The sequence below is a fragment of the Megalobrama amblycephala genome, linkage group LG1 (assembly GCF_018812025.1).
Source record: "Megalobrama amblycephala isolate DHTTF-2021 linkage group LG1, ASM1881202v1, whole genome shotgun sequence".
In the NCBI taxonomy this organism is placed as follows: domain Eukaryota; kingdom Metazoa; phylum Chordata; class Actinopteri; order Cypriniformes; family Xenocyprididae; genus Megalobrama; species Megalobrama amblycephala.
The window spans coordinates 73,409,491-73,434,107 of NC_063044.1; the positions used below are offsets into that span (position 1 = coordinate 73,409,491).

General features: G+C 39.6%; 1 protein-coding gene and 1 pseudogene across 2 annotated transcripts; both read left to right on the forward strand.

Annotated features, from left to right (window-relative positions):
• Positions 1-24,617, forward strand: part of LOC125278694 — a 368,525-nt pseudogene that overhangs the window by 231,959 nt on the left and 111,949 nt on the right.
• Positions 13,931-24,335, forward strand: LOC125248202 (galactose-specific lectin nattectin-like). 2 transcript variants are annotated; one of them, XM_048159929.1, is made up of 7 exons: positions 13,931-14,177; positions 20,526-20,611; positions 20,951-20,989; positions 22,679-22,758; positions 23,195-23,332; positions 23,771-23,879; positions 24,177-24,335. In XM_048159929.1, exons 2-7 carry the CDS (start codon positions 20,554-20,556, stop codon positions 24,233-24,235), a joined length of 483 nt encoding a protein of 160 aa, XP_048015886.1. In that variant the 5' UTR covers positions 13,931-14,177; positions 20,526-20,553; the 3' UTR covers positions 24,236-24,335. The 2 variants fall into 2 exon arrangements, with proteins under 2 accessions (XP_048015886.1, XP_048015877.1); XM_048159920.1 differs by having other exon boundaries at positions 14,047-14,177; positions 20,530-20,611.

Genomic DNA, 24,617 nt, shown 5'->3' on the forward strand with positions numbered 1-24,617 from the left:
TAGTTCACCCCACACATGACTGACAAATGAATGAGATTACTGTCTGTCTACATTATTAACGGTTTCAACCTTGATATCCAGTATCATATGTACATGTCAAAGTGTTTGTTCTAGTCAGTTTGATGATCTTCATGAAGTCAAAACAATGACTATGAACTTTAAACAACACACAATCTTTACTAAATAAACTGAAATGATTACTCATTTCACCACAGCTTTACACAACTAGCAGAAAGAGAGCAGGCGGAATAAAGATAAGTGATCTGTAACGATTTCACTGTTGCAGTCCATTGGTCACACCTTAATTTAGCAATTTCTAGTATTGCATTAGTATTGCGTCCTTCTCGTAAGCATTTGATCATTTTTGACTTTTCAGTATGAATTGAATCTCTTTTTATGGCCCATTTTATTTGTAAAATTAAACCTACTTAATAATTATGCAAAACTGAATATAAGGCGTTTTTTTAACTTCCAGCTTTCCTTAACAATTATACATCATTTATAAATGATTAAATACAAAATAAATAGTAGTTATTAAGATTAATGTGGTTTGGAATTGGTAAAATGGGCTTGTAAAAATATCAGCTTGCATAATTATTGTGCATGTAAATGAGTCCGAACCCCAAGATCACGAGCCTCGTCTGAAAGGCAAAGGGGGAGGCGTTGCTGTAATTTATAGTAATATCTTCACTATTACTCAAAAGTCTAGTATCAAATATAATTCTTTTGAAGTGATGGTGCTTTATGTCAGTGGGTCCAAACCACATTCCCAGAGGCCCCCAGTACTGCACATTTCGCATGTTTCCTCAATTAAACACACCTGATTCAGGTCATCAGCTCATTAAAGCGACTTCAAGACCTGAAATGGGCGTGTCAGACAAAGGAGACTTGCAAAATGTGCACTGTTGAGAGGCTTCCAGGAACGTGGTTGGGAACCACTGCTTTATGTAACTCTATCTAGTGTAAGTGATAAGTTCCATTTGACATTTGTGCTGGCAACTGTATACAGGCCATCAGGACACCATACAGACTTTATCAAAGAATTTGCTGATTTTCTGTCAGAATGAGTACTAGCTGAAGATAAAGGTGTAACTGTTGGTGATTTTAATATCCATGTAGATAATGAAAAACATGCACTGGGATTGGCATTTACAGACATTCTAAACTCAATTAATGTTAGACAACACGTGTCAGGACCCACTCATTGTCGTAATCATACTTTAGATCTAATATTGTCACATGGAATCAATACTGATGCCGTTGAAGTTCTGCAGCAGAGCAATGATGCTTATTTTTCGGCCCTCTTAGAAGAAAACAAACACAACCTTAGGTATTTATTTGATACAGAGGATAAAATAATGAGAAATAAAGCTTAATAATTTACCACAGATGTTTCAAAACAGCACAGCAGTAATAACTTCTTTACTTGCAAGATTGATAATATTAGAAAAAATTATAACCATGTAACCGGCTACTACACTATCGCATCAGACTGTAGTGTCCTACAATGAAACTGATCCTACAGAATTAGTCAATTACAGGCTGATCTCACATCTACCTTTTTGTCAAAACTATTAGAAAAGGCAGTATCCTCACAACTATGTTCCTTTTTTTTTTTTTTTTTTTTTTTTTTTAAGAAAGAAATGGTATCTGTGAGGATTTCCAGTCAGGATTTAGACCGTACCATAGTACTGAGACTGCTCTCATTAGAGTTACTAATGATTTGCTCTTATCATCAGATCATGGTTGTATCTCTCTATTATTGTTACTGGATTGTAGTGCTGTCTTTGAAACTATTGATCACAATATTCTTTTGAATAGACTTGGAAATTACTTTGACCTTAGTAGAATTGCATTGTCATGGTTCAAATCATACTTATCTGACCATTATCAGTTTGTAGTAGTAAACTAAGAGTCATAAATGTCATATCGATCCAGTATGTCCAGCATGGAGTACCACAAGGCTCAGTTTTAGGACCGTTGCTTTTCACCCTGTATATCCTACCCTTGAGAAAAATTATTAGGACGCATGACATTAACACTCTGAGGTCTAAAAACGCGCCGGCGCGTTTTGCAGTTTTTTTTTCACATTGCAGCAAAACAGACTTAAAATACTCCGTCATTTTTTATCATAGAGACATAAGTAATATATCAAATGAAACTATAGAATGTCTTCTTTTTTTTGTGTACACTCACAATCAAAATAAAACTTTGTGCTTTTTAAAAATAAATAAAATATACAGGGTGTGCTGTCCTGCCATCTCCGTCTCTGCAAACATCATTCTAAAACGTCACTAAAAGTAACTAAAATAGACGGCTTATACATGCTACATGGACATGAGAGATATGTCTTTGCAAAGCTTTAAGTGTCTACTTTTAAACGAAACAAATAAATTCTAAAAAAAATATTCTCCCTTTATGTAATCAGTATAAAAGTAAAGAGAGGTACTGTTTCTCCTGTCTTACCTAATTATCTTTAATGTGTGCCCGCCCACGCGCAGAGCGCTCTATTCATAATATAATGTGCTAAGGCGATCTATGCAAACTGTAAACGCCCCTAACAGCATCTTAAAAAGCATCAAGTTTCATCAGATTCATTCGCTTTCCTGCGCGTTTGGAAGATGGCACGCTACTCAGGTGAGCAGGCTCTTCAGATGGTCCTGGACAGTGAGGAAGAGTTCACTTTTTCCTCGGAAGAAGAACACGACTCTGACGATGAACGTCTGTATTTTGAAGAGCGACTTGATCCAGCTGAAGATACAGTTTCTGATGAGTAAGTGATTTAGTTTTACTTAAATTATTTGACGTGTTTTTTCTATATAAGCGTACATATATATTTGCCTTATATTTACATCTAGGCCTATCTATATAACTCTATATAACTTTATCTCATAAAAATGCTTATAAATAGAATGCTTTTCTGTTGATATTCGACTTGTTATTAATATGCATAGATACGTTGGATACACGCGTTAGATCGATTAACTGCATGCAGTTGAATAGCATATTATGATAGACGTGAATGTGCTAAAATATGCTTGGTTGTGAAATGCGCGAACGTGTTGCTATTCACTAAACGTGCTAACTGATATAGCAGACTGTAACGTTTACACATTCGCACACTTTGTCCGGTAATGGCCAATTGACAGACATATACAGCATGCTTGTATACCTGTTAATTTCCTGTCAGTTATGCATAGCTAATGGTATGAGAGTAGTATCTTATATGCTAATAATAACAGTTTTTTTGTTTTGTTTTAGAAATGTGGATCCATCACTCTCGCATTCACCTGCAATTCTCACTAAGAGGGCACGCAGCAACACAGGCGATAATGAGAAAGAGTAAGTACACGTTTACCCACTATATGTGCAAACTGATATAGCAGACTGTAACGTTTACACATTCGCACACTTTGTCCGGTAATGGCCAGTTGACAGACATATACAGCATGCTTGTATACCTGTTACTTTCCTGTCCGTTATGCATAGGTAATGGTATGAGAGTAGTATCTTATATGCTAATAATAACAGGGTTTTTTTTTTTACAATTTGTTTTTTTTAGGAATGTGGATCACTCTCACATTCACCTGCAATTCCCACTAAGAGGGCACCCAGCAACACAGGCGGAAATGAGAAAGAGTAAGTACATGTTCACCCACTATATGGTAGGCCTATGTACACTACCGTTCAATAGTTTGAAATCGGTATGATTTTTCATGTTTTTAAAATAAGTTTCGTCTGCTCACCAAGGCTACATTTATTCAATTAAAAATACAGTAAAAACAGTAATATTGTGAAATATTATTCCAATTTAAAATAACTGTGTACTATTTAGTCTACAGTGTCACATGATCCTTCAGAAATCATTCTAATATGAGGATTTGCTACTCAAGAGACATTTATTGTTTACAATTGTTGAGAAATGTTTCTTGAGCTGCAAATCATCATATTAGAATGATTTCTGAAGGATCATGTGACACTGAAGACTGGAGTAATGATGCTGAATATTCAGCTTTGACATCACAAGAATAAATGACTTTGTGAAATATATTTAAATAGTACACAGTTATTTTAAATTGGAATAATATTTCACAATATTCCTGTTTTTACTGTATTTTTAATTAAATAAATGTAGCCTTGGTGAGCAGAACGTATTTTAAAAACATTAAAAATCTTAGTGATCCCAAACGTTTGAATGGTAGTGTATGTATATATGTGTCTGTATGGCTTTCTTTCTTATGCGTGCACAATATATTAGCATTAGTGCTTGGTAATGTTAATATATACAATAATAAACATTATATTAGTATTAGTTATTGATGATGCAAATAGTATAGCTCCTTGTGTAATAACCATCTCACTGTTTTTTTTTCTCCAGCTATAGCCCTAATGAGAGTGCTCCAAAACCCCTTGCAAAAAAAGCCAAGAAAAACATTCAGACAAGCAACAGGCATTCAGCTCTGTCATGGAAAACAGATAATGACACTGACATGGTTCCACAGACTCTGAGATTCCTACCTGCACGGGAACCTGGACCACAGCTGCGTCCTGCTGATGAACACACTCCTAAGAGTCTCTTCAAAATGTTCAAAATGCAAGGAATAATGCCACCGCTGGTCGTCGGAACTGCATGCTTTGCAAAGTACAGCTTGGTAAAAGGCAAGACACACCTTGGAAATGCCAGGCATGTGACATTTACTTGTGTCTTCAGTTGAAAAGGAACTGTTTTCAAAAATGGCACACAGATGTGTGACTGTTCAGATTCTCTGTTCACCACCTCTCACTGACCATTGGGCTGCAAAGATTATCTATATGTGATCAAGCAGGTTATGTATAGGGTGTAAAAGTGGGCTTTTTTTATAAACCTTACCTTTATTTGCCTGTATACACAAAATGTGCCTTTGACCCTAGTTTATATGTGGATTATATTGTTAACTTTATTTTAAATAAAAAAGAAAAAAAAACAATGATATGTCTTGTCTTTGCATTTTCTTAGTTGACTCAGTCACATTCCTGACTGAATGGCTCATTATGCGGCTCATTAGGGGCAGGGTCTTAATCTCCCCAGGTGTAAATCACTTAATTATTCATGAAGAGTCACACCTCTTCGCATATGCCCTACCTAAACAAAAAGTGTCTTAGAAATTTAAAATCAATACAATGTTTTATGTGTCAGAGTAGGGAGGATCATTTCCACATCATTTTGAAGCAAAAACTCTACACTAAAATATACAATTCTCAAAAGTCTTGTGAAAAAACATTTAGTATGCATTTTGAGGTATTGTTTCAGTTACTTTTTTTTTTTGTTTTTTCAATAACCACGCATAAACATTATTCCTTTAAAAACACAAACATGTACATACATGTTCCTCACATATTATGGTAGCCTAGTTTGTGCTGAATACAGTGTAATGACACTTTTGTCATTAATATGTTTATAATCAACTGATAAAAGCACAAATGTCAGAGCATGTCAAAACTTCTCCAGGGCCCAAAATCAGCCTCAGACTCCAGAGGGTTAACCTTGTCACAGATCTGCAAGAGAGGACTAGGCATGCACCAATCCGCCTTTTCGATTCCGATACAATACCTGGGATTCAGTATCGGCCTATACCGATCCGATATTCATGTAATAATAAAAAAGTGCTAAATGACATAATAAACTGGGATCATTCTTTTGTGCAAGGTATCAGGCTTGACTTAAACATTACTTTCCTAACTTTGTAAAACAAAATAACAAACAGACAGAAATGTAGTGAATTATTTATTAAATAATTGTGCATCAGTGCAACAACTGTAAATAAACCAATAGCTTCACTAGCTTGGTAGACATTCAAAATCAACAGGAGTCCAGCTGATTCCTTCATCCATGACTCATGGCTTGTTTTTCATGAATGTTTGAGTCATACATGACATTAACTAAATATATTTATATATAAATATAGATGTGGCAAGGGGGACATGGTTCAGCGAGGTCTGCAGCGGGAGAGAGAGTCGGAAGACGCGCCGTGAGTGAGTGGGTTAAGCGCAAATAACGAACACCTGTCTCTTGTTGCAGTAATTGGCGTGGAGAGAGTATTTAACGCCAGGAGAAGCAGGAGCGAGTGAGAGAGAGAAGGACTACTGGCTGCTGTACTCCTGGATTCCTGCCTGACATTGTTAGAGTGAAGTTACTGATTATTTATGACTGTTTTGTGCCTGCCTGCACACGTTTTTGTGTTTATTCTTAATGAAGCAGCCAGTAGTTAAGCCGACACTGTCCTCTTCCTTCGTAAGAAACGAACTCTGCTACACTGGTGCCAAAACCCGGGAAGGAAGATGGAAGCCGCCGCCATGCAAGCGTCCTCTGTAACACCATTTGCGGAGATCATCAACTCCCTCGCGGTCATGCAACATGATCAACACCAGGCCCTGCTGGAGTTGAGACAAGTCCAGGAGAGGCGGTTCCAGGCCGTCCTCCAAGCCCAGCTGGACGACCGCGAGAGGTTCCGGAGCTGAATTGACCAGGAGGTTTGACCGGAAGCCGTGGGCCATCAAGCTGTGCCCACCCACATGGCACTCAGAGGCAGACTCGGAGGCATTCATGGATTTATTTGAGAAGTCGGCCGAGGTCTGCGGATGGCCCAGGGACCAGTGGCCAATGCGCCTGGTCCAATTGCTCTCCAGGGAATCCCAGGTAGCGGCACAGCAGCTTCCGGTGAAGAATCTCCTGGTCTTCGATGACCTGAAGAGGGCCATCCTCCAGCGGGCCGGCCAGAGCCCTGAACAACATCGACAGTGGTTCCGCTCCCTGGAACTGGGCAAGTCCGGCCGACCGTTCGCGATGGCCAAACAGCTCCGGGACTCCTGCCGCAAATGGCTGTTGGCTGAGGGAAGCGACGTGGAGAAGATCATCGATTGAGTAGTACAGGTGCGGTTCATCACTCAGCTTCCAAGGAAAACAGCCAAGTGGGTCCAGTGCCACCGTCCCATGTCGCTGGACTCGGCCATCCACCTTGCGGAGGACCACATGGTGGCGTGCCCAGGGGTCAGCGAACCCCTCCCATCTGCCTCTCTCTCTCCCATCTCCTTCTCTCTCTCGACCTGTCCCTCTACGCAGGTCCCGTCCACCTGGCCCACCTCGAGTTCCGCCCCGGGGGCGGGGTGGGAATAACCAGGTTCCCTTTTCGAGTCCACGGGTCCACGGGCTGGACCCCGCTTCCGCTTCTCCGCTCTCTCCACGTCAACCGGTTAACCACTCTCTGTCACTGGAGCTTCGGGGAGGTCTGGGCCGGCCTGCTGGCGTTGCGGGGACCTGGAGCATTTTATGGACAGGTGCCCTGTGATGGAGGTGGGGACGATGGTCCAGGTCCCGGATGTCCCGCAGGCTGCCCCCGGTCAAGCTAATTGGTACCAAATACCTGTGAGTATCAAGGGGGGTACCTATCAGGCTTTGGTGGATTCAGGATGTAACCAAACCTTGATCCATCAAAGTCTGATTCAATCCGGGGCATTGGATACAAGCCGCATGGTTAAGTTGCGGTGTGCACGGGGATGTGGTGGATTATCCTATTGTGCCAGTCATTATCCAATTCCGGGGCCAAAAGCATAGTGTTGAGGTGGCAGTTAATCCGCACCTCCGGCATCCGTTAATTTTGGGGACAAATTGGCCAGCGTTTACAGAATTATTGGGGGCTTTATGTACGGATGCCTCTTGGGGAAAAAATGCACCGGAAGAGGATGTGCTAGTACAGGCTGAACCGGGACCACTGGGTACTGCCGCAGGGGAACAGAGCGAAATCGAGAGTCTAATTCTCTCCAAGCGCGATGATTTTCCCCTTGAGCAGTCTCAGGATGAGACGCTGAAACGTGCATTTGAACAGGTCAGTACCATCGACGGACAGCCTCTCCATCCTGGACAACTGCTTACCTATCCGTATTTTGCAATTATAAAGAATAGATTGTATCGAGTGACCCAAGACGCTCAGGCAAAAGAATGTGCGCGGCTTGTCGCGAATGTCAGTTGGTAAACCCACTGGCCGCCCCAAAAGCGCCTTAGCGCCCCCTCCCATTAATGCAGGTCCCCTTCGAGAGAATTGGTATGGACCTCATTGGGCCATTAGAGCGATCAGCAAGGTGACATCGTTTTGCATTAGTCATTGTGGATTATGCAACACGATATCCAGAAGCAGTGGCTCTCCGCAACATTTCCGCTAAGAGTGTTGCTGACGCACTGTTTTCTTTAATCTCCCGAGTGGGGATTCCGAAGGAAAGCCTCACTGATCGAGGCACGGCATTTATGTCACGGACGTTATGCAAACTTTACGAATTATTGGGCATTAAATCGATTTGCACCAGCATCTTTCACCCACAAACAGACGGGCTGGTCGAATGTTTTAATCGCACACTTAAAACAATGATTCGTAAATTTGTTCAGGAAGACACCAAAAATTGGGACAGATGGTTGGAACCCCTGTTCTTTGCTGTGCGAGAGGTCCCGCAAGCCTCCACAGGGTTTTCCCCCTTCAAGTTGCTCTATGGTCGTCAGCCCAGAGGGGTGTTAGACATCCTGAGAGAAACTTGGGAGGACGGACCTTCTCAATCTAAAAATGAAATTCAGTATGTGCTGGACCTGAGAACAAAACTCCACACTTTGGGGCGGCTTTCTATGGAGAACTTGTTACAGGCCCAGGACAGACAGAGCCGGCTGTATAATAGGGGGACCAATTTGCATAAACTTTCACCGGGAGATAAAGTGCTTGTATTACTTCCAACATCAAGTTCAAAATTACTTGCAAAGTGGCAAGGACCGTTTGAGGTCACATGGCAAGTTGGAGAGCTCGATTATGAGGTAATACGCTCAGATAGGAGGGGAGCACATCAAATTTATCACCTCAATCTCCTTAAAAAATGGAACGAGGCAGAATCTGTGATTCTGGCGACGGTGATTAGTGGAGAGGATGATCTTGGGCCAGAGGCGAATATAAAAAAAACAATCTCTCGCACTGGCCCCAGGGGGAGATCATCTCTCGCCCTCCCAGCTCACTGATTTAACCCTCTGGAGTCTGAGGCTGATTTGGGGCCTGGAGAAGTTTTGACATGCTCTGACATTTGTGCTTTTTTCAGTTGTTCATAAACATATAAATGACAAAAGTGTCATTACACTGTATTCAGCACAAACTAGGCTACAATAATATGTGAGGAACATGTATGTACATGTTTGTGTTTTTGAAGGAATAATGTTTATGCGTGGTTACTGAAAAAACAAAAAACTTAAGTCACTGAAATAAGGCCAAAATAAGTATATTAAATCTGTGTTCACAAGACTTTTGGGTATTGGAGGTTGTAGACTAGAGTTTTTGCTTCAAAATTATGTAAAAATTATGCTGCCTACTCCTTCATATAAAACAATATATTGATTTAGTTTTTGTAAGACACTTTTTGCCAAGAAACACAGTATGCATGGAGGCGTGAATCACCACTGAAAAATGGGCCATTCTCACCTGAGAAGACAAAAGAATTGGATAGTAATGAGCTGAAATGACTTGCATATTAATGAGGCATTTCAGTCAGGTAGGCTGTGAAAAAAAACCTTCTGTGATGTCTCAAGCTCATCATGATATATGAAACATACAGAAAAATATTATTACAATATAAAGTAATGGTTTTATATTATACTTTAAAATATAATGTATTTCTGTGATGCAAAGAGTCTGAATATAGGCTTTTAGTTTAAAAGCATGCACATTTGGAGAAATATTGGATTCTCATATGCTTATGTCAATTTTCTATACAGAGAAGTTATATTTATTTAATATTCATTGTCATTACTATGAGCGCTGGTGTTTTCAATTCATCCTTGAAGTCGGAGGGCGCTCTCTGTGCATTTTTAGTCCACAAATTCATCTAAAAGAAGAAGAGTCTATTCCATGAATGGAGTTTCCAATTCATACTGCAGCCGGAGGGCGCTAAAGAAACAAAAACTCATCTAAAATTCATCTGTAGAAGAAAAGAAAACAGGAACTAACTGCATGTCTTCTAGAGCTCCCTAACCATGACTTTTACATCCAGATAAACACTTTTCAAGACAATAAATACACGATTGAGACGATGAATGCATGTATTGCCTCTGAATTTGCGTCTGAATAGCGCTGGCTCCGTGGGCGTGGCCGCATTAGCAGATAATGAGCTGAATCACGGACTTCTGACATGGCTCTCTTTTCATACAGATTACATAAACACAGAAGGTTTGTTTTCGATTTGACTTAAATGATTTAAAACCTGACATCTTAACGTTTTTTTAGACATAAGTTTAACTTTTCTGTGATTAGTATTCACTAAGTTACAGTTCATTTTCTGAGAACTATCAGATTGGACTTCGTTCAGAGGGAGAGGAGAAATCACGCATCATGTTAGTTTTCTTTATTTTACAAAAAGCACAACATTGTGTTTTTACTCTGAGTGTATACAAATAAAAGAAGATATTCTATAGTTTCAATTGATATATTACTTATGTCTCTATGACAAAAAATGACGGAGTATTTTAAGTCTGTTTTGCTGCAATGTGAAAAAAAACCTGCAAAAATAATCGCCGGCGCGTTTTCAGACCTCAGAGTGTTAACCAGATTACAGGCAGAGTTTGCTGACGTGTTTTCTCCCCTACCTGGCCGTACAAACGTCATTCAGCACCATATCGAGACAGAGCCGGGCGTGGTGATTCGCAGCCGGCCATAACGCTTACCTGAACACAAGAAAAAAGAAGTTCAGGAGGAATTAGGTGCGATGCTTGAAATGGGGGTAATAGAAGAATCCAACAGTAACTGGGCGAGCCCGATAGTTTTGGTTCCCAAAACAGACGGCTCAGTGCTGTTCTGTGTGGATTATCGCAAGGTGAATGCTGTGTCGAAGTTCAACGCATATCCAATGCCAAGGGTTGACGAATTGCTTGACCGGAACAATCCAAAGAAAAAACAGCTTTCACGACGCCGTTCGGATTACACCAATTTGTTACACTTCCGTTCTGGCTGTTCGGGGCACCGGCTACCTTTCAGCGGCTGATGAACAAGGTGTTACGGCCCCATGCTGCATATGCTGCTGCATATTTGGATGACATTATTATACTTAGTAATGACTGGCAGCGGCATATGCAGGCACCAGATACGGTTCAATTGATGGAGCCGTGCCAGCAGGCATTTACCCAGATGAAGGCTGCTCTGTGTGGCAGGGCCGTTGCTTCACTCTCCTGATTTTCTCTCCCTTTTGTGTTGCAGATTGATGCATCGGACAGGGGGAGGAACAGCCGGTGCTGTACATTAGTCCTAAGCTCTCTAAGAGAGAGACTAAGTACAGCACAGTGGAGAAGGAGTGTTTGGCCATCAGGTGGGCTGTCCTCACCCTCCGTTATTATCTCCTGGGACGGGAATTCACCCTCTGTTAGGACCACGCTCCTCTGCAGTGGCTCCACTGCATGAAGGATACCAAAGCGTGGATCACTCGTTGGTAAAATAACGAACACCTGTACAGGACAGGTGGGGCAAATCAACCAATAATGAGTTATCAAGGTGGGCAGGGTCAAGACAATAGACATGAGAGCGCATAGAAACAAATGACAAGCCATGTGCTCACACCAAACATAACAAAAAACAAGCACAAAACGAGACATAAACACACAGCTAATGAGATAACCCATAAACCACGTGTTCACACAAAATAAGACAATGAGAGAACTGACCAGGCGCTTTACAAAACATGAGACAAGAACACACGGCAAGTTAAAGTACACTCAGCCATCCGCTCACAATAAAGACAGGACAGGGAGTGTCCGAATCCCGTCACGAAACCGAAACAGAACTAGACATGATACGAATGCCACGCTCCCAACATAAAACAGGACATGCAGACAAGAGAGCGCACGGCCCAAGAACAAATGTTAGGGTCAAGGGTATAGCTCTCAACTAAAACTAACAGTGATCACCATAATGGTAAATACAAACTTTTTTTTATTTTCAATGAAACATAAAAACCTGTTAATTCCCAGCAAGAACTTCTATACAGGTATGATAGAAACATGTTTGTAAACTGTGAAAGGGGTCAAAAGGCTGTGGCTTCAAATTAGTTGTAGTTCTTATGATTCTCTTTTTTTTCTTTTCTTGTCTCTCTGTCTTTCAGTTATTCTGCTTATTAAGAGCAGGTGTGCTAACAGAATCTGCTAAATACTTTACATTGAGCCTATAATGAACCATGAGAGACATTTTAAATCTATTCATAATAATATTGATATGAATACAGTTTGACACTGGACACACCCTCCTTCCTTTCCCCCTGACTCAAGTCACTGAAAGTTCTCCAAATATTCTATGTATCTTGTGGATCTATAGTTTTTTCCTTTCATGTGTGGTATCATTTTAAATGTCTCAGTGCGATTGGCAAAATGGTTTCAATTTCACAGCAGTCACTGGTATTGTGCAGAAGATTGAAAACTAAGGAGAATTCTGTCCTCCTTTTGGGTGTTGAAAAACCCACTCCTCTCCCCTCAGAACAGGTGTTGGTGTAGTAAATATTTACAATCCTATTTTCTGGTCTGGGTATTTAAAGGGAAAGTGCAAAGCAGTCATGTGGGATCTTCTGTAGCCAGAAGCCCCCATGCAGTGATGGGTGAATGTCTTAAAAACACAAATCCACCACTGTGTCTATATGCAATTTTTACTCTTAGAGTCATCTTTGAGCAACTGTCATGTATTTATGATTTCTGAATTGGCTTCTAATTGGTTATTTGTGTAATTTGCATGATACACTTTTACCTGATGAATAAATATTATATTTCGATTTATTGTGGACTCTCCTGAAATCATTATGACCAGTAGATTATGGCTGATTTATACTTCTGCGTCGAGTGTAAGCCGTCGCTATGGCGTGAGTTTATGTGTTATTCCCCTTTTGCAAAGAAATGTTATTTGCTTGCTTTTAAGTTAAAGCCATATAAATATGTTTGAAAGCTGCTTAGAAAGTACCTGCAATCCTTAAAATGGTGTTAATGTAGAAACAAATGTATTTGACTTGACTCAGCATGAGATGAGCAAAAGTTTTGAAAGTTAGGTTCCTGAATTTAATGTTTTGTAACCAACAACAGAGCTTATTGAGAGGATACATGGGGTGAAGAAAACGTGTTGAAATCACCAACGGAGATGAGATAGACAAAGACTACAGTGAAGAAGAGCAAGAGTGCTAGAAGAAGACAGAACATGGGTAAAAAAAAAAAATAAATAACCCAACAAATTTTAGAGAGCTGACTGCATGTCATGTTTGCAATTGGTTCAAGCCACATTTACCTTCAGATCTTTATTTGTTAAAGAGACTGTCCATGTCCTGATCAGTGGCTTGTGTAGTGTGACTCAAAATGAGAAATAACTCAATGAAGTTTGTGTGTTTAATGCATGAATCTGTAGTAAAAGATTCACACTTGCATGATCAGAATCAGCTTTCTAACTTGTTTTCTGCTGATATCAACTGAGAATCAACATCCCAAACGGGACCGGTGTGGGTGGGAGTATCCGTGGTCTGAAACAGATTTACTAACAGCTTTCACCATTCCTGTTTGGAATTGCATTCTCATGCTAAATTACCCTGTTTAGTATATCTGGTGATTAAAGAATTATGTACAATGTTAATTTCTAATTATTAAAAGTGTCATCAGGTATCAATTCCTTACTAATAGTGTACATTAATGTGTTAATGGGTCAAAGACATGTATTTCAGCTTCCAGGTCATTATTGAGTAATATATCATTGTGGTTATGATTATGGTTGACAACCCTACTAATATTATTTATTACTTAACAATTATTTAATAGTCATATGCCTCAACAAGTAAAATCATTACACAATGATACCTTTGCAAATTATTAGATAATGATTAAAGCAGACATCTGAAAGATGAAATACATGGCTTCGAACAATTGTGGTATTACTTCTGTGGTGTTTTTTTCTGAGAGTCATGTGATTTAGAGAGATCAGACATCTCAGTAACATGCAGATCCTTTCTGATTGGCTGACACGGATCTTACGTAACATGAGTACACTTATTTAAGCCCACAATATAGTGGAAAAAGAATACATCAAGAGTTCAAGAAAACAAGACACATCTCTGATATACTATCCAGCAGAAACACTCAGTTTGCTGTTCGGAGCACATTTCCTGAGGTTTGACTTTTCCACATTTACATTTATTTCACTTTTAGCCGACTAAAACCCATTTAGTCATTTTTGATTTGTGGGGCATTCTGGGAATATTAGTTCTGTTGGAACATTCCCAGAAAAGAGCTTAGATTTTATTTTATTATTTGGTTATTCAGAATGTAGATTATGTTTTATGTTGTTCGGTGAATTAATGATGCTAAAATGCTCAATGCAGAAGCACTTAACATGTTTAATGCATTCAACAGTAGCTAATGTTGGAGGATACACCTCATCGATGATGCAAGCAGAACATGATTAAGTCATTTTGAAAAGTGATTATTTTTGGAAGACTTTTATTTTTGACGGGTGTTGAGAAGGTTACCTCAATGAAGTTTATCAGGGCTTAAGTCGGTTAAAGGATGCAATCACTGTTTTTGTGAACTTTGACCCGTGTTTCACAGTTTGAGTTTTTTGCTTTTTCCCGTGAATTGCATTAGCTGCTGGAGTGACGCAGTAACACGAGAACTGTTAGTGCATATAAAGTACAAATCTGCTTGATTAGAGACATTTGAAAATATTTGTTACATTTTTTAAATATTTGTTACTTTTGCACTTCTTACGTTTTGATTGAGAAGCAGTTATGGATTAATTAGATGCACAGATTGCAGTTATCTTGGCCGATTACTATATTTTTTTGTAAGTGTGACCTGCCAGTGCTGATTTTTGCCAATTCTGATTTTCTCTCTAAGAACTATTATTGACAGCATAACCCAAATCTTGTGTTTTGTCTTTTGTTAAAAAAATATCACCTGCATCTGTGTCCTTCCTTCTCAGAATCCTGACAGAGACAGCTCTATGTATGGACAGGCAAATATGTCTGCTTGTAAATTATATATGTGTACAGATGATGTTAAAATAACACTTTACTTCTCTTTCACCACTTACTTGTGGTGTAAATATAGTAACACTAAAATGAAAAAGCTCCAGTTGGCATGTAATGATGCTTTAAGAATTTAGCTTAAGCTCTCAATGTGGACAAATGCAAGCCAGATGTTTGTATCTAATAATATTCCTACTATGCTTGTCAGTCACCAGCTCTGTCACCTTCCCCACACTACATTTCCCAGCATCCCTCCTGATCCACACCTGCACATCATTACCTGCACTCTCCATAAAGACTCTCTTCTGCGCTCCCTTGTCTGGTCCTGTCGATGTGTATTAATATGTCTAGTGTACATAATCTTCACGACCCTACCTGTTACTCTTGCTAGTGATGGGCGGATCGAGGCTTCGTGAAACACTGAAGCAATTGAAGCAAATGTGTTGTAATAGGTCGAGGCTTCGAAACAATCTGATACCTGTCTCCACAGTGACCCCTAGTGGTCAGAACAGTGTAAATGCAACAAAACTCAGGCCAAACATGCATAAAAACACCTTTTACAAATCTATTGCAAATGTTTTATTGAAAGTAAAATCTATCAAATGCAATTAACTAATCATCTAATAAGATTAAATATAGAGTGTCTGTATAATATGTGTTCTTTTATCAAATTTCAAGGCTTGTTTCTCTGTTCAATGGCTCATGATAAACAAGAGATTAATAACTATACCATTATTCATTTTAATTATTCTAATGTCTAACTAGATTAAAAAGTTTGAAGACAAACTTTAAGTTGGCTTGAAAAAGCCTAGCTAGAAAGTTTGAAGTAGTTTTAAAAGTTTAAAGTTTGAAAGTTTGAAGTTTGAAAGTTTTAGTTTAGTAGTTTTTAGTAGATAGATAGATAGATAGATAGATAGATAGATTTATGAGAGTTTCAATGGATTAGAAATAGTACATAGAATGGCACTTGAGTCTAATTGAGTTTGAGTCTAATGGGATTCCGTAGTTTAAATTTGAATTTTGACAGTTGGAATTTGAAAGTCTTGGCTCATTTTAACATTCCGTCAATGAAAGTCAATGGGATTTTTCCAAGATTTAATAGTCATTTTTAGGAAAACCGTAAGTCGGATCAGTTAGAAAAGATATAGCACACTAAGTCAGAACAGTCTGAAGGTCTGACCCGAGTTTGGAGTATGTAGAGTTAAAGCTCTAGGAGGAGTTAGAGTTGGAAATTTTAGTCTCAGAAGAAAATAGCATAACAGTAAGTTGGCTTTTTCAAGCCAACTTAATTAAAACGTCTACAAATGTATAAAACTGATCAGAGATCAGGTAAAGCCCACAGACACTTGTTCAATAGTTCTCTTTTCACTTTCACTTTATCATCACCCTCTACCGGTGAACCATTGAAATTTCGAACTGTTTTGAAATGTACAGTGATGATGTAATGAAGCCTCGTTTACTGAAATCACGGGACTTTGGCAGTTTGATACACGCTCTGAATCACTGATTCAAAACAAAAGATTCATAAAGATTCGGAGCTTCATGAAGCAGTGTTTCGAAATCGGCCATCAGTGATCCTGATTTATCTCCTGTCTTCTGTTCCTTGTGTCGTTTCCCTGGATTCTCCATTCAGCCTGCATCACCGTCTTCACTGCAATACATGGACTGTATTACCACCAGCTAAGTTCACCATCTGCCATTCAGTGACTGTTTCCTCTTACCTGTTCACTTTTAGCCTGTTCTCTAATACCTCCAATAAAGCACTGCTTGTTTGCTGCTCGCCTCATCTGTCCTCTTCTGTGTGCGTGACAATGCTGTGTTAAGGAATTATATGTATAATTTCATGTGTTGTCACAATACTGGAATTTCTAACTTTGACACTCTACCTACGATACGAATCGACTATGACTGTGCACGGGTAGCCAGCAAAGGTCTGTTCCATAGCGTGCTGAAAGACCTCGCTGGCCGAATTAATGCCAAAGGGCATCCTGAGAAATCAGAATCTTCCAAATGGCGTACTGAACGCAGTCAGTAGGGAGGACTTGTGATCCAGCAAAATCTGTCAAAAGGAGCTTTTTGCATCAAGCACAGAGAATACAGTGTGGAGTTTGGCATCTGCGCTGCCACTTCTTCCACTGTGCGCATGGGGTGATGCGGACGTTTTAGGAACTTGTTTAGGTCCCTAGGGTCAATGCACAGTCTTATTTCATCTGAGTTTTTCTTGTGAGTCGCCACCATAGATGACACCCAATCGGTTGGATCAGATACAGGAGTAATCACGCCCATAGCGACCATTCTTTCCAACTCTGCTTTTACCTTGTGTTGCATTGCTGCAGGAATTCTGCATGCTGGATGGATGACAGGTTGAAATTCTTTGTCTAGTTTTATGCAGTATGTTACAGGAAGCTTTTCTATTTCATCTTGGAAAGATCTGCATATTCTGTGTTAAGCTGCTGGACAAAACTTGAGTTTTCTTTTACACTGACCTGGTGGACTGCATTATTGAGAGAAATAAGGCCCATCCGAAGACAGTCAGACAGTCCGAGCAATGGCTGTACATTTTTTCGCACTACGTAGAACTGTAGAGAGTAGGTCTGGTCACTCGGATTGCAAGATAACATGGTTGAACCAGCAGTTTGGATCTCATCTCCACCATACGCAACAAGCTTCACATGGCTCGGCGGCGGAGACTGGAGATGCAGGCTCGGCGGCGGAGACTGGAGATGCAGGCTCGGCGGCGGAGACTGGAGATGCAGGCTCGGCGGCGGAGACTGGAGAACTTGGCTCTGGAGAGACTGGAGCGGGCTCTGGAGAGACTGGAGCCGCTTTCTTCCTCCTCCTCCGCTTTCTGGGCCCAGTAGAGGAATGTGGGTCCAGCATGGGGCAGGCAGGGAGTTCGCTGGAAGGGTATGCGGAGGAAGCCGGAGATTGACTGACTGGCCCGGCCAACCGTGTTTCTGGATGGACTGGACAACACTTATCCTGAACCCTATCCACATAGAATTTGGAGCCATTTAACCACAAAATTAAATTGATAGTTACGCTTAAGGAGAAACAAAAAAACAGGTTCATCAAAACGGATAGTGTCGTCATCCAATCCATCCAAAAACAGGGAGATCAAAACTGCTTCAGGCCAGTCCGACAAATAAGCGAGCTCAACGAACTCCTCCACATACCTCTCCAGCGAACGACCTACCTGCAGGAGCCCGATAAGGCGATCGCTGGCTGTCAGGGTGAGAGGCGTTGGAGGAGCTGGATCCAGGGAGCCGGGGAAAGTCCACGAGTCCATGTTCTTTCCTTTTCCTTTTTTTTTTTTTCTTGTGGAAATCCAGTCGGTTTAAGGTCGGTTCTTCTGTTACGTGTACTAGTGATGGGTCGTTCGCGAACGAGCCGGCTCTAAGAGCCGGCTCTTTTACGTGAACGTCGGGAGCCGGCTCACATATCTGAAGAGCCGACTCTATTTTTAAAAATAAAGCCTATAGAAATTCAATCATTATGTAATGAATGATTTTAATTTTATTTAAAACAATAGACTAATAATTCAAAGAACAACACAAAAAAATATAATTATATAAGCCTAGGCGCACACACTAGTGATGGGCATTCCGGCTCTTTCGTGAGCCGGCTCGTTTGAAGAGCCGGCTCGTTTCGTGAGCCGGCTCTTTAAATAATAAACTATGATTTTGACTATGATAGGTGTGAAAACAGTTCTAATTAAATTATTAAATGAAATCATACTCGCAATGTCTCACAATTTCACAAATTGTTTTCACACCTATCATAGTCCAAGTCATAGTTAAAACATTTATTATTTAAAGAGCCGGCTCTTTTCAGTGAGCTGAGTCAAACGAGCCGGCTCACAAAAAAGAGCCGGAATGCCCATCACTAACGTGTACTGGTGTAGAGAGACGAGGCAGATACGGATTTCCACAATACATATACGTCTATACTTTAAACAAGGCAGGAGGCACCAAACATACACTTAACATAAACAGAGAACCGACGAGGAGTGAATGGAGTGAGTGCAATATAAAGGCAGTGAGGATAATCAAGTCCAGGTGCAGGTGATGAGTGATGATGGGGAGTTGACGAGGGAAGTGAGTGCAGGTGTGGAGAACAGGAGGATCTTGGGAAATGGAGTCCAGGGGAACAAGGGATCTGTAACAGCTTGCTTGTACAGCTTATTTTTAACCACTTCTCTTTTTTCTGTGCTTCTAATATGTAAAGCTGCTTTGAAACAATTACCAATTGTAAAAAGCGCTATATAAATAAATTTGACTTGACTTGACTTGACTTTAGGATCTTAGTCTGCTCAGATTTAAAGCTACAGAACACTACTATGTTCTACACTAATATTGATATTCGATACCATTCTCAATGCCACAGAGAAATAATAGTTTTTGAGGAAAACATTCCAGGATTTTTGTCTATATAATGGACTTTAAGGTCCAAATTACAGTTTAAATGCAGCTTCAAAGAACTCTACATGTGTCAGGGTTCTGCCCTGACAGCCTTGTTTGTGTTGTGTCTGAGCACATGGCTTTTTCTGTGTCTGTGTTTGCCATGTGCTCCTCTGTTCCCTCCTCCTTGTTTCCAGTTACCACGCCCTCTTGTTTAGTCGTTGTTCAGTCCTCGTTTGTAATGAGTGTTCTCACCTGTGTATGTTCCCTGCTCCCTTTCTTGTTGAGTCCTCGTTAGTCTAAGTGTTGTCACCTGTTCGTTTGTTAAAGCAGTTTGTTAAACCTCGTGCCACTGTGTACTAGTCTTTTGTTCATTAAAGCTTATAGCATTTTTGTAGGAGTTTCTTGTATCCATTTGTCATTGTAGTCATGCCTTGTTCCTAACCATCTAACTTCTAACCTGTCTTGTCAAGTCCTGGTACTGTTTCTCTGGTCTCCCCCTGCCCTGTCCAGCAGGCTAAGCTTCCCTGGCCGCTTTTCCGTCCTACCAAACAGCCAGACCTGTGCAGTGCCTGTGAGTCCACGAGTGACTATCTCCTCAAACAGTGTGTTCCTGCCTGGGCTATGCTGTTTCTCTCCTGTCTTGCACTGTCATACCATCTCTGCTCTCCAACCTCCTGCCAACCTGGGTTGGACTCAGGGGTCGCTCTCTCAGCCGGCCTGTCATTGTGCCTCATTCCCTTCCTGCTGTTTGGACTGTGTTCGCCTCCTCTCCTCAATATCTTGTCTAGCATCTTGTCTTCTCAATAAACCTGTAACATTTATCCTGCGTTTGAGTCCTCCCTCACAGATCCCTGACAACATGATCCCAGATGAGGAATACGGGTCATATCTAGAGAAACAATTGCTCATGTCCTGAAAAAAAAATAAAAAATCTCTTTAACCACAAATGCTCATCTTGCACTGGCTCTGTGATCCACCAAGTACAAACTATATAAAAACATAGTTTGTACACATTGATCTACTGATTCATATCACAAAAATACAAATCTTTGTAATAATTATTTGTGTATAATTGTGTTTTTAATCTAGTCAGAGTTCCAGTGTTCTCTGAGAAACGATGGCGGTCTGGACTGTCTATCTGTCTCTCGGTCTTTTGGTCGCTTTGAATGCTTCAGGTAATACTATTATTCCACGTCTCACATCAGAACTGTTATTTTAACATGAATTGAAGCACATCTGGGACTCTGAAATGCCTGATCAGAAGCAGAAATGATCTAATACAGTATAAGTTTGTCTCTGAATTATTATGATAATATTAAGACAATAAAACAACAATAATTATATCATTATATCAGTTAAAGTTGTTGATTCTTATGAATGATATTATATTATTAATTTTGACAATAATATACAACACCAAATATGGCTGTTAATTTGCAGTATATATTTATCAGTAGTTGTAGTAGCACTACTGCTAGCAGTTCTGTTTTAATGTGTATTTCTTTCTTTTTAAGTGGAAACGCGTCCTGTTGAAAAGAATAAAGATTGTGGCAGTAAGTCTTCTCTTGTCTTCTATTCTTGTCAGTGTGTATGTCTAGTACAGTACAAAAGTCCAAAACCTGTGCATTTTTTCCACCTTAACAAGTGTGTGTAACACCTGATGATCATGTTCTCCAGCATGCTTTAAAATGATCTAAAGAGCATCTTGGAAACTATTTTAAATACTTTGTTTATTTAAGGTACACTATGTAGCTTTTTTGTTCAAAATAAACAAAATTTAAATAATGAGTCAATACATGTTCAGTCCTTCTTATAAAACATGATTCACAATGGTAAGTGTTTATATTTTAGACCTGTCAGAACAGTTTTCTGACATACATCACTCACCTGTGCGTCTCGTTACATCCGTAAATAGAGAAAAGTTGCTCCGGCCGCTTTGACGCGTGTCTGGTGTGGGGGTGGCACAGGTTAGCTGTTACAAGAGTAAGAAAGGAAGAGATGGAGCAACTGAATCTCCAACCTCTGGAGAATCGCCCGTTTTAAACAAACACCGAACAGAGGAGATTCTGCTAGAGAAGTGAATGTGACAGAGCTCGTAATAAAACAAGAATCAACATTAGCTCAGTTTTAGGTGACGAGAACTGATGGATTTGAAATGTTGTAAAAGCAACACAGTGATTAAGGAATTTTTTGAGGTATTTAATTCCAGGACCAGACAGCCATATGTAGCTCTCTAACAGAGTTCACTGTACAGCATCTTTTGTGAAGCGTCGCCTTCATCTCCACAGTCATGTGAAGCTAAAGCACAACTGAAACAATGTTGCATGCCTTTTTGTTTTTTAAATGATAAAGGGCCAAAAGTTACATAGTGTACCTTAAAATGAAAGTTATTAATTTAATTACATGAAAGGTCATTAAAGGGATAGTTCACCCAAAAATGAAAATTTGATGTTTATCTGCTTACCCCCAGCGCATCCAAGATGTAGGTGACATTTTTTCTTCAGCCGAACACAAATGATGATTTTTAACTCCAGCCGTTGCCTTCTGTCAGTCTTATAATGGCAGTGGATAGGAACTTCATCTGTAAGAGTGAATAAACCTTGCTTAAACAAATCCAAATTAAACCCTGCGGCTCGTGACGACACATTAATGTCCTAAAACACGAAACGATCGGTTTGTGTGAGAAACCGAACAGTATTTATATCATTTTTTACCTCTAATACACCACTATGTCCAACTCCGTTCAGCTTCTGGTGTGTGAGGTCTGATCGCGCTCTGACAACGGCAGTGATGTCTCGCGCATATACTTTAATGAGTGTCAGACATCACTTCAGTTGTCAGAGCGCAATCAGACCTCACTAACAGGAAGCTGAACGGAGTTGGACATAGTGGTGTTTTAGAGGTAAAAAATGATATAAATACTGTTCGGTTTCTCGCACAAACCGATCGTTTCGTGTTTTAGGACATTAATGTGTCGTCACGAGCCGCAGGGTTTAATTTGGATTTGTTTAAGCAAGGTTTATTCACTCTTACAGATGAAGTTCCTATCCACTGCCATTATAAGACTGACAGAAGGCAACGGCTGGAGTTAAAAATCATCATTTGTGTTCGGCTGAAGAAAAAATGTCACCTACATCTTGGATGCGCTGGGGGTAAGCAGATAAACATCAAATTTTCATTTTTGGGTGAACTATCCCTTTAAAGGTAACAACATAATAACAAACAAAACTTCCATTTAACAGCCTGTGAGACAGGATGGACTGCCTATGGATGCAGATGCTTCAAGTTTTTCAATGATCCTCGAATAAGGTCTTCAGCCGAGGTATGATACATTCAGCTTCTGATATGACATTAAAATAATATAAGAATATTCTTGGATTAACTCTGTAAACATCTGTGACACCTGTCAGTTCATCTCTTGGATGTGAACAAACATCATTGTGATAATACTGAAACATCATAATGGTCTGAAAATACAGACACAACACATTTCATATTATCATGAGAGGATCACTTAAAAACTTTATCTATGTGAAGTTATATCTAATCTATATACAGTATAACCAGAACCTTTTCTAGAAAAGTAGTCCCACCTCAAATGGCAGATTTTATATTTCACAGGTAAAATAATAAACTTTAAATAAACAGCACAGTGAGTAAACACTGTTTCCATGGTAACTGAAGACATGTCACAGATTCTGGAATATTCATTCAAATTAACATGTTCATTGTGTTTGCTCATGTCTCTGCCTCTACAGTTTGGGTGTTTGATCAATTATAAAGGGAACCTTGCTTCTGTACACAACCATGAGGAGTACATTTTCATAAAGAACCTGATTAGACGCACAACTCATGCATCAACACCTACCTGGATCGGACTCCATAGAGTTTCTCAGGTATGCAATTATTTTTTTTCAACATACTTTCTGTGCTACTGGCCATTTACCATTAACTCATTTAATACATTTTTCAAAACACAAACATAGATGTGTTTTTATCATTTATTTTTGCTCCTTAGAACAGTTAGTTTAGTGCATTGGCAGCCTTGAGAGGCACCTCTCACCATGATGATTGAGTGTTTGTATTGTGAAACTTGATGTGAAATAGTGTGGCTGATAGAGATAACTGAGTGATTTAACCCTTTCTTACATATTCTTTACTGATACCCTTTCTGTGAAATCATTTCTGTTCATTTCTGTTTAGATTTCTGACATGTTTAAAGTGGGGTTAGGGTTCATGAGGAATCATCTTTTAGATAAATAAAGATAAAACAAAGCCATGTAAAGCTGTGGACATAAACACAATGCTGTTTTTTTCCCCTCTTCTGTTCATAGTATGCTTATTGGTTCTGGAGTGATGGAACCGAAATTAACTATAAAATATGGTCGCCTGGACAACCCAGTTACGGTAAAGATGAGCGCTGCGTTGAGATGAACTCTGCCCGTAAGTAACTTCTGTTAATCCTCATGAAATAACATGATAAATGATCCGTCAATCTGAATTGTGTTAGACCATCAGAAGATTAGCAGATACTGCTTCATGTCATACTGTATATCCAGAAACTAGAAAATAACTTTTTCATCACAGTTAAAAATGTTTTGTGAAGAAACATGTTGCTGATTGTTTTCTAGACATCAAATACTAATATTTCCGTCTCTACCATACTAAATAAACATTATTTAGTTTTTTCCATAATACACAAATGATAAAAACGGCTATATTTTTTCTGTCTTTCAACAGATGGCAACTGGAATGATGTGGACTGTGATGAAAAGAAGCCCTATGTGTGTGTGAAATGAACCAGCATGTGAAGAATCAATGTAGAAGAAACAAGCTACTTTGATTCATTTACTTTCCATTAGAAATGATGGTAACACTTTACTTGAAGGGGTGTGCATAAGACTGACATGACGCCTTCATAATCATGACATGACACGTGTCATGAATATGAAGGAGGGTTTATGCATATTTATGTCAACTGTCATTAAGTGTCATTCGCTCAATTATGTCATTTTTAACGCAAAGATGACATTGTTTGAGATGTCTTTGTTACGACAACTTGACATAAACCAACACATCATAACCTGTCAGTGTCTTTGTCATGACAACTTGACATTAGCAAAACATCATAACCTGTCATAAACATGACATAGCAGATTAATTATCAAACTTAAAAAACTA

Excerpts from the sequence above, each read along its gene's own strand:
- LOC125248202 (XM_048159929.1), top strand. The coding sequence starts at position 20,554 with ATGGCGGTCTGGACTGTCTATCTGTCTCTCGGTCTTTTGGTCGCTTTG. Across the intron at positions 20,612-20,950 it reads GGTCGCTTTGAATGCTTCAG|TGGAAACGCGTCCTGTTGAA; the intron begins GTAATACTATTA and ends TTTCTTTTTAAG. Across the intron at positions 20,990-22,678 it reads AAAGAATAAAGATTGTGGCA|CCTGTGAGACAGGATGGACT; the intron begins GTAAGTCTTCTC and ends TCCATTTAACAG.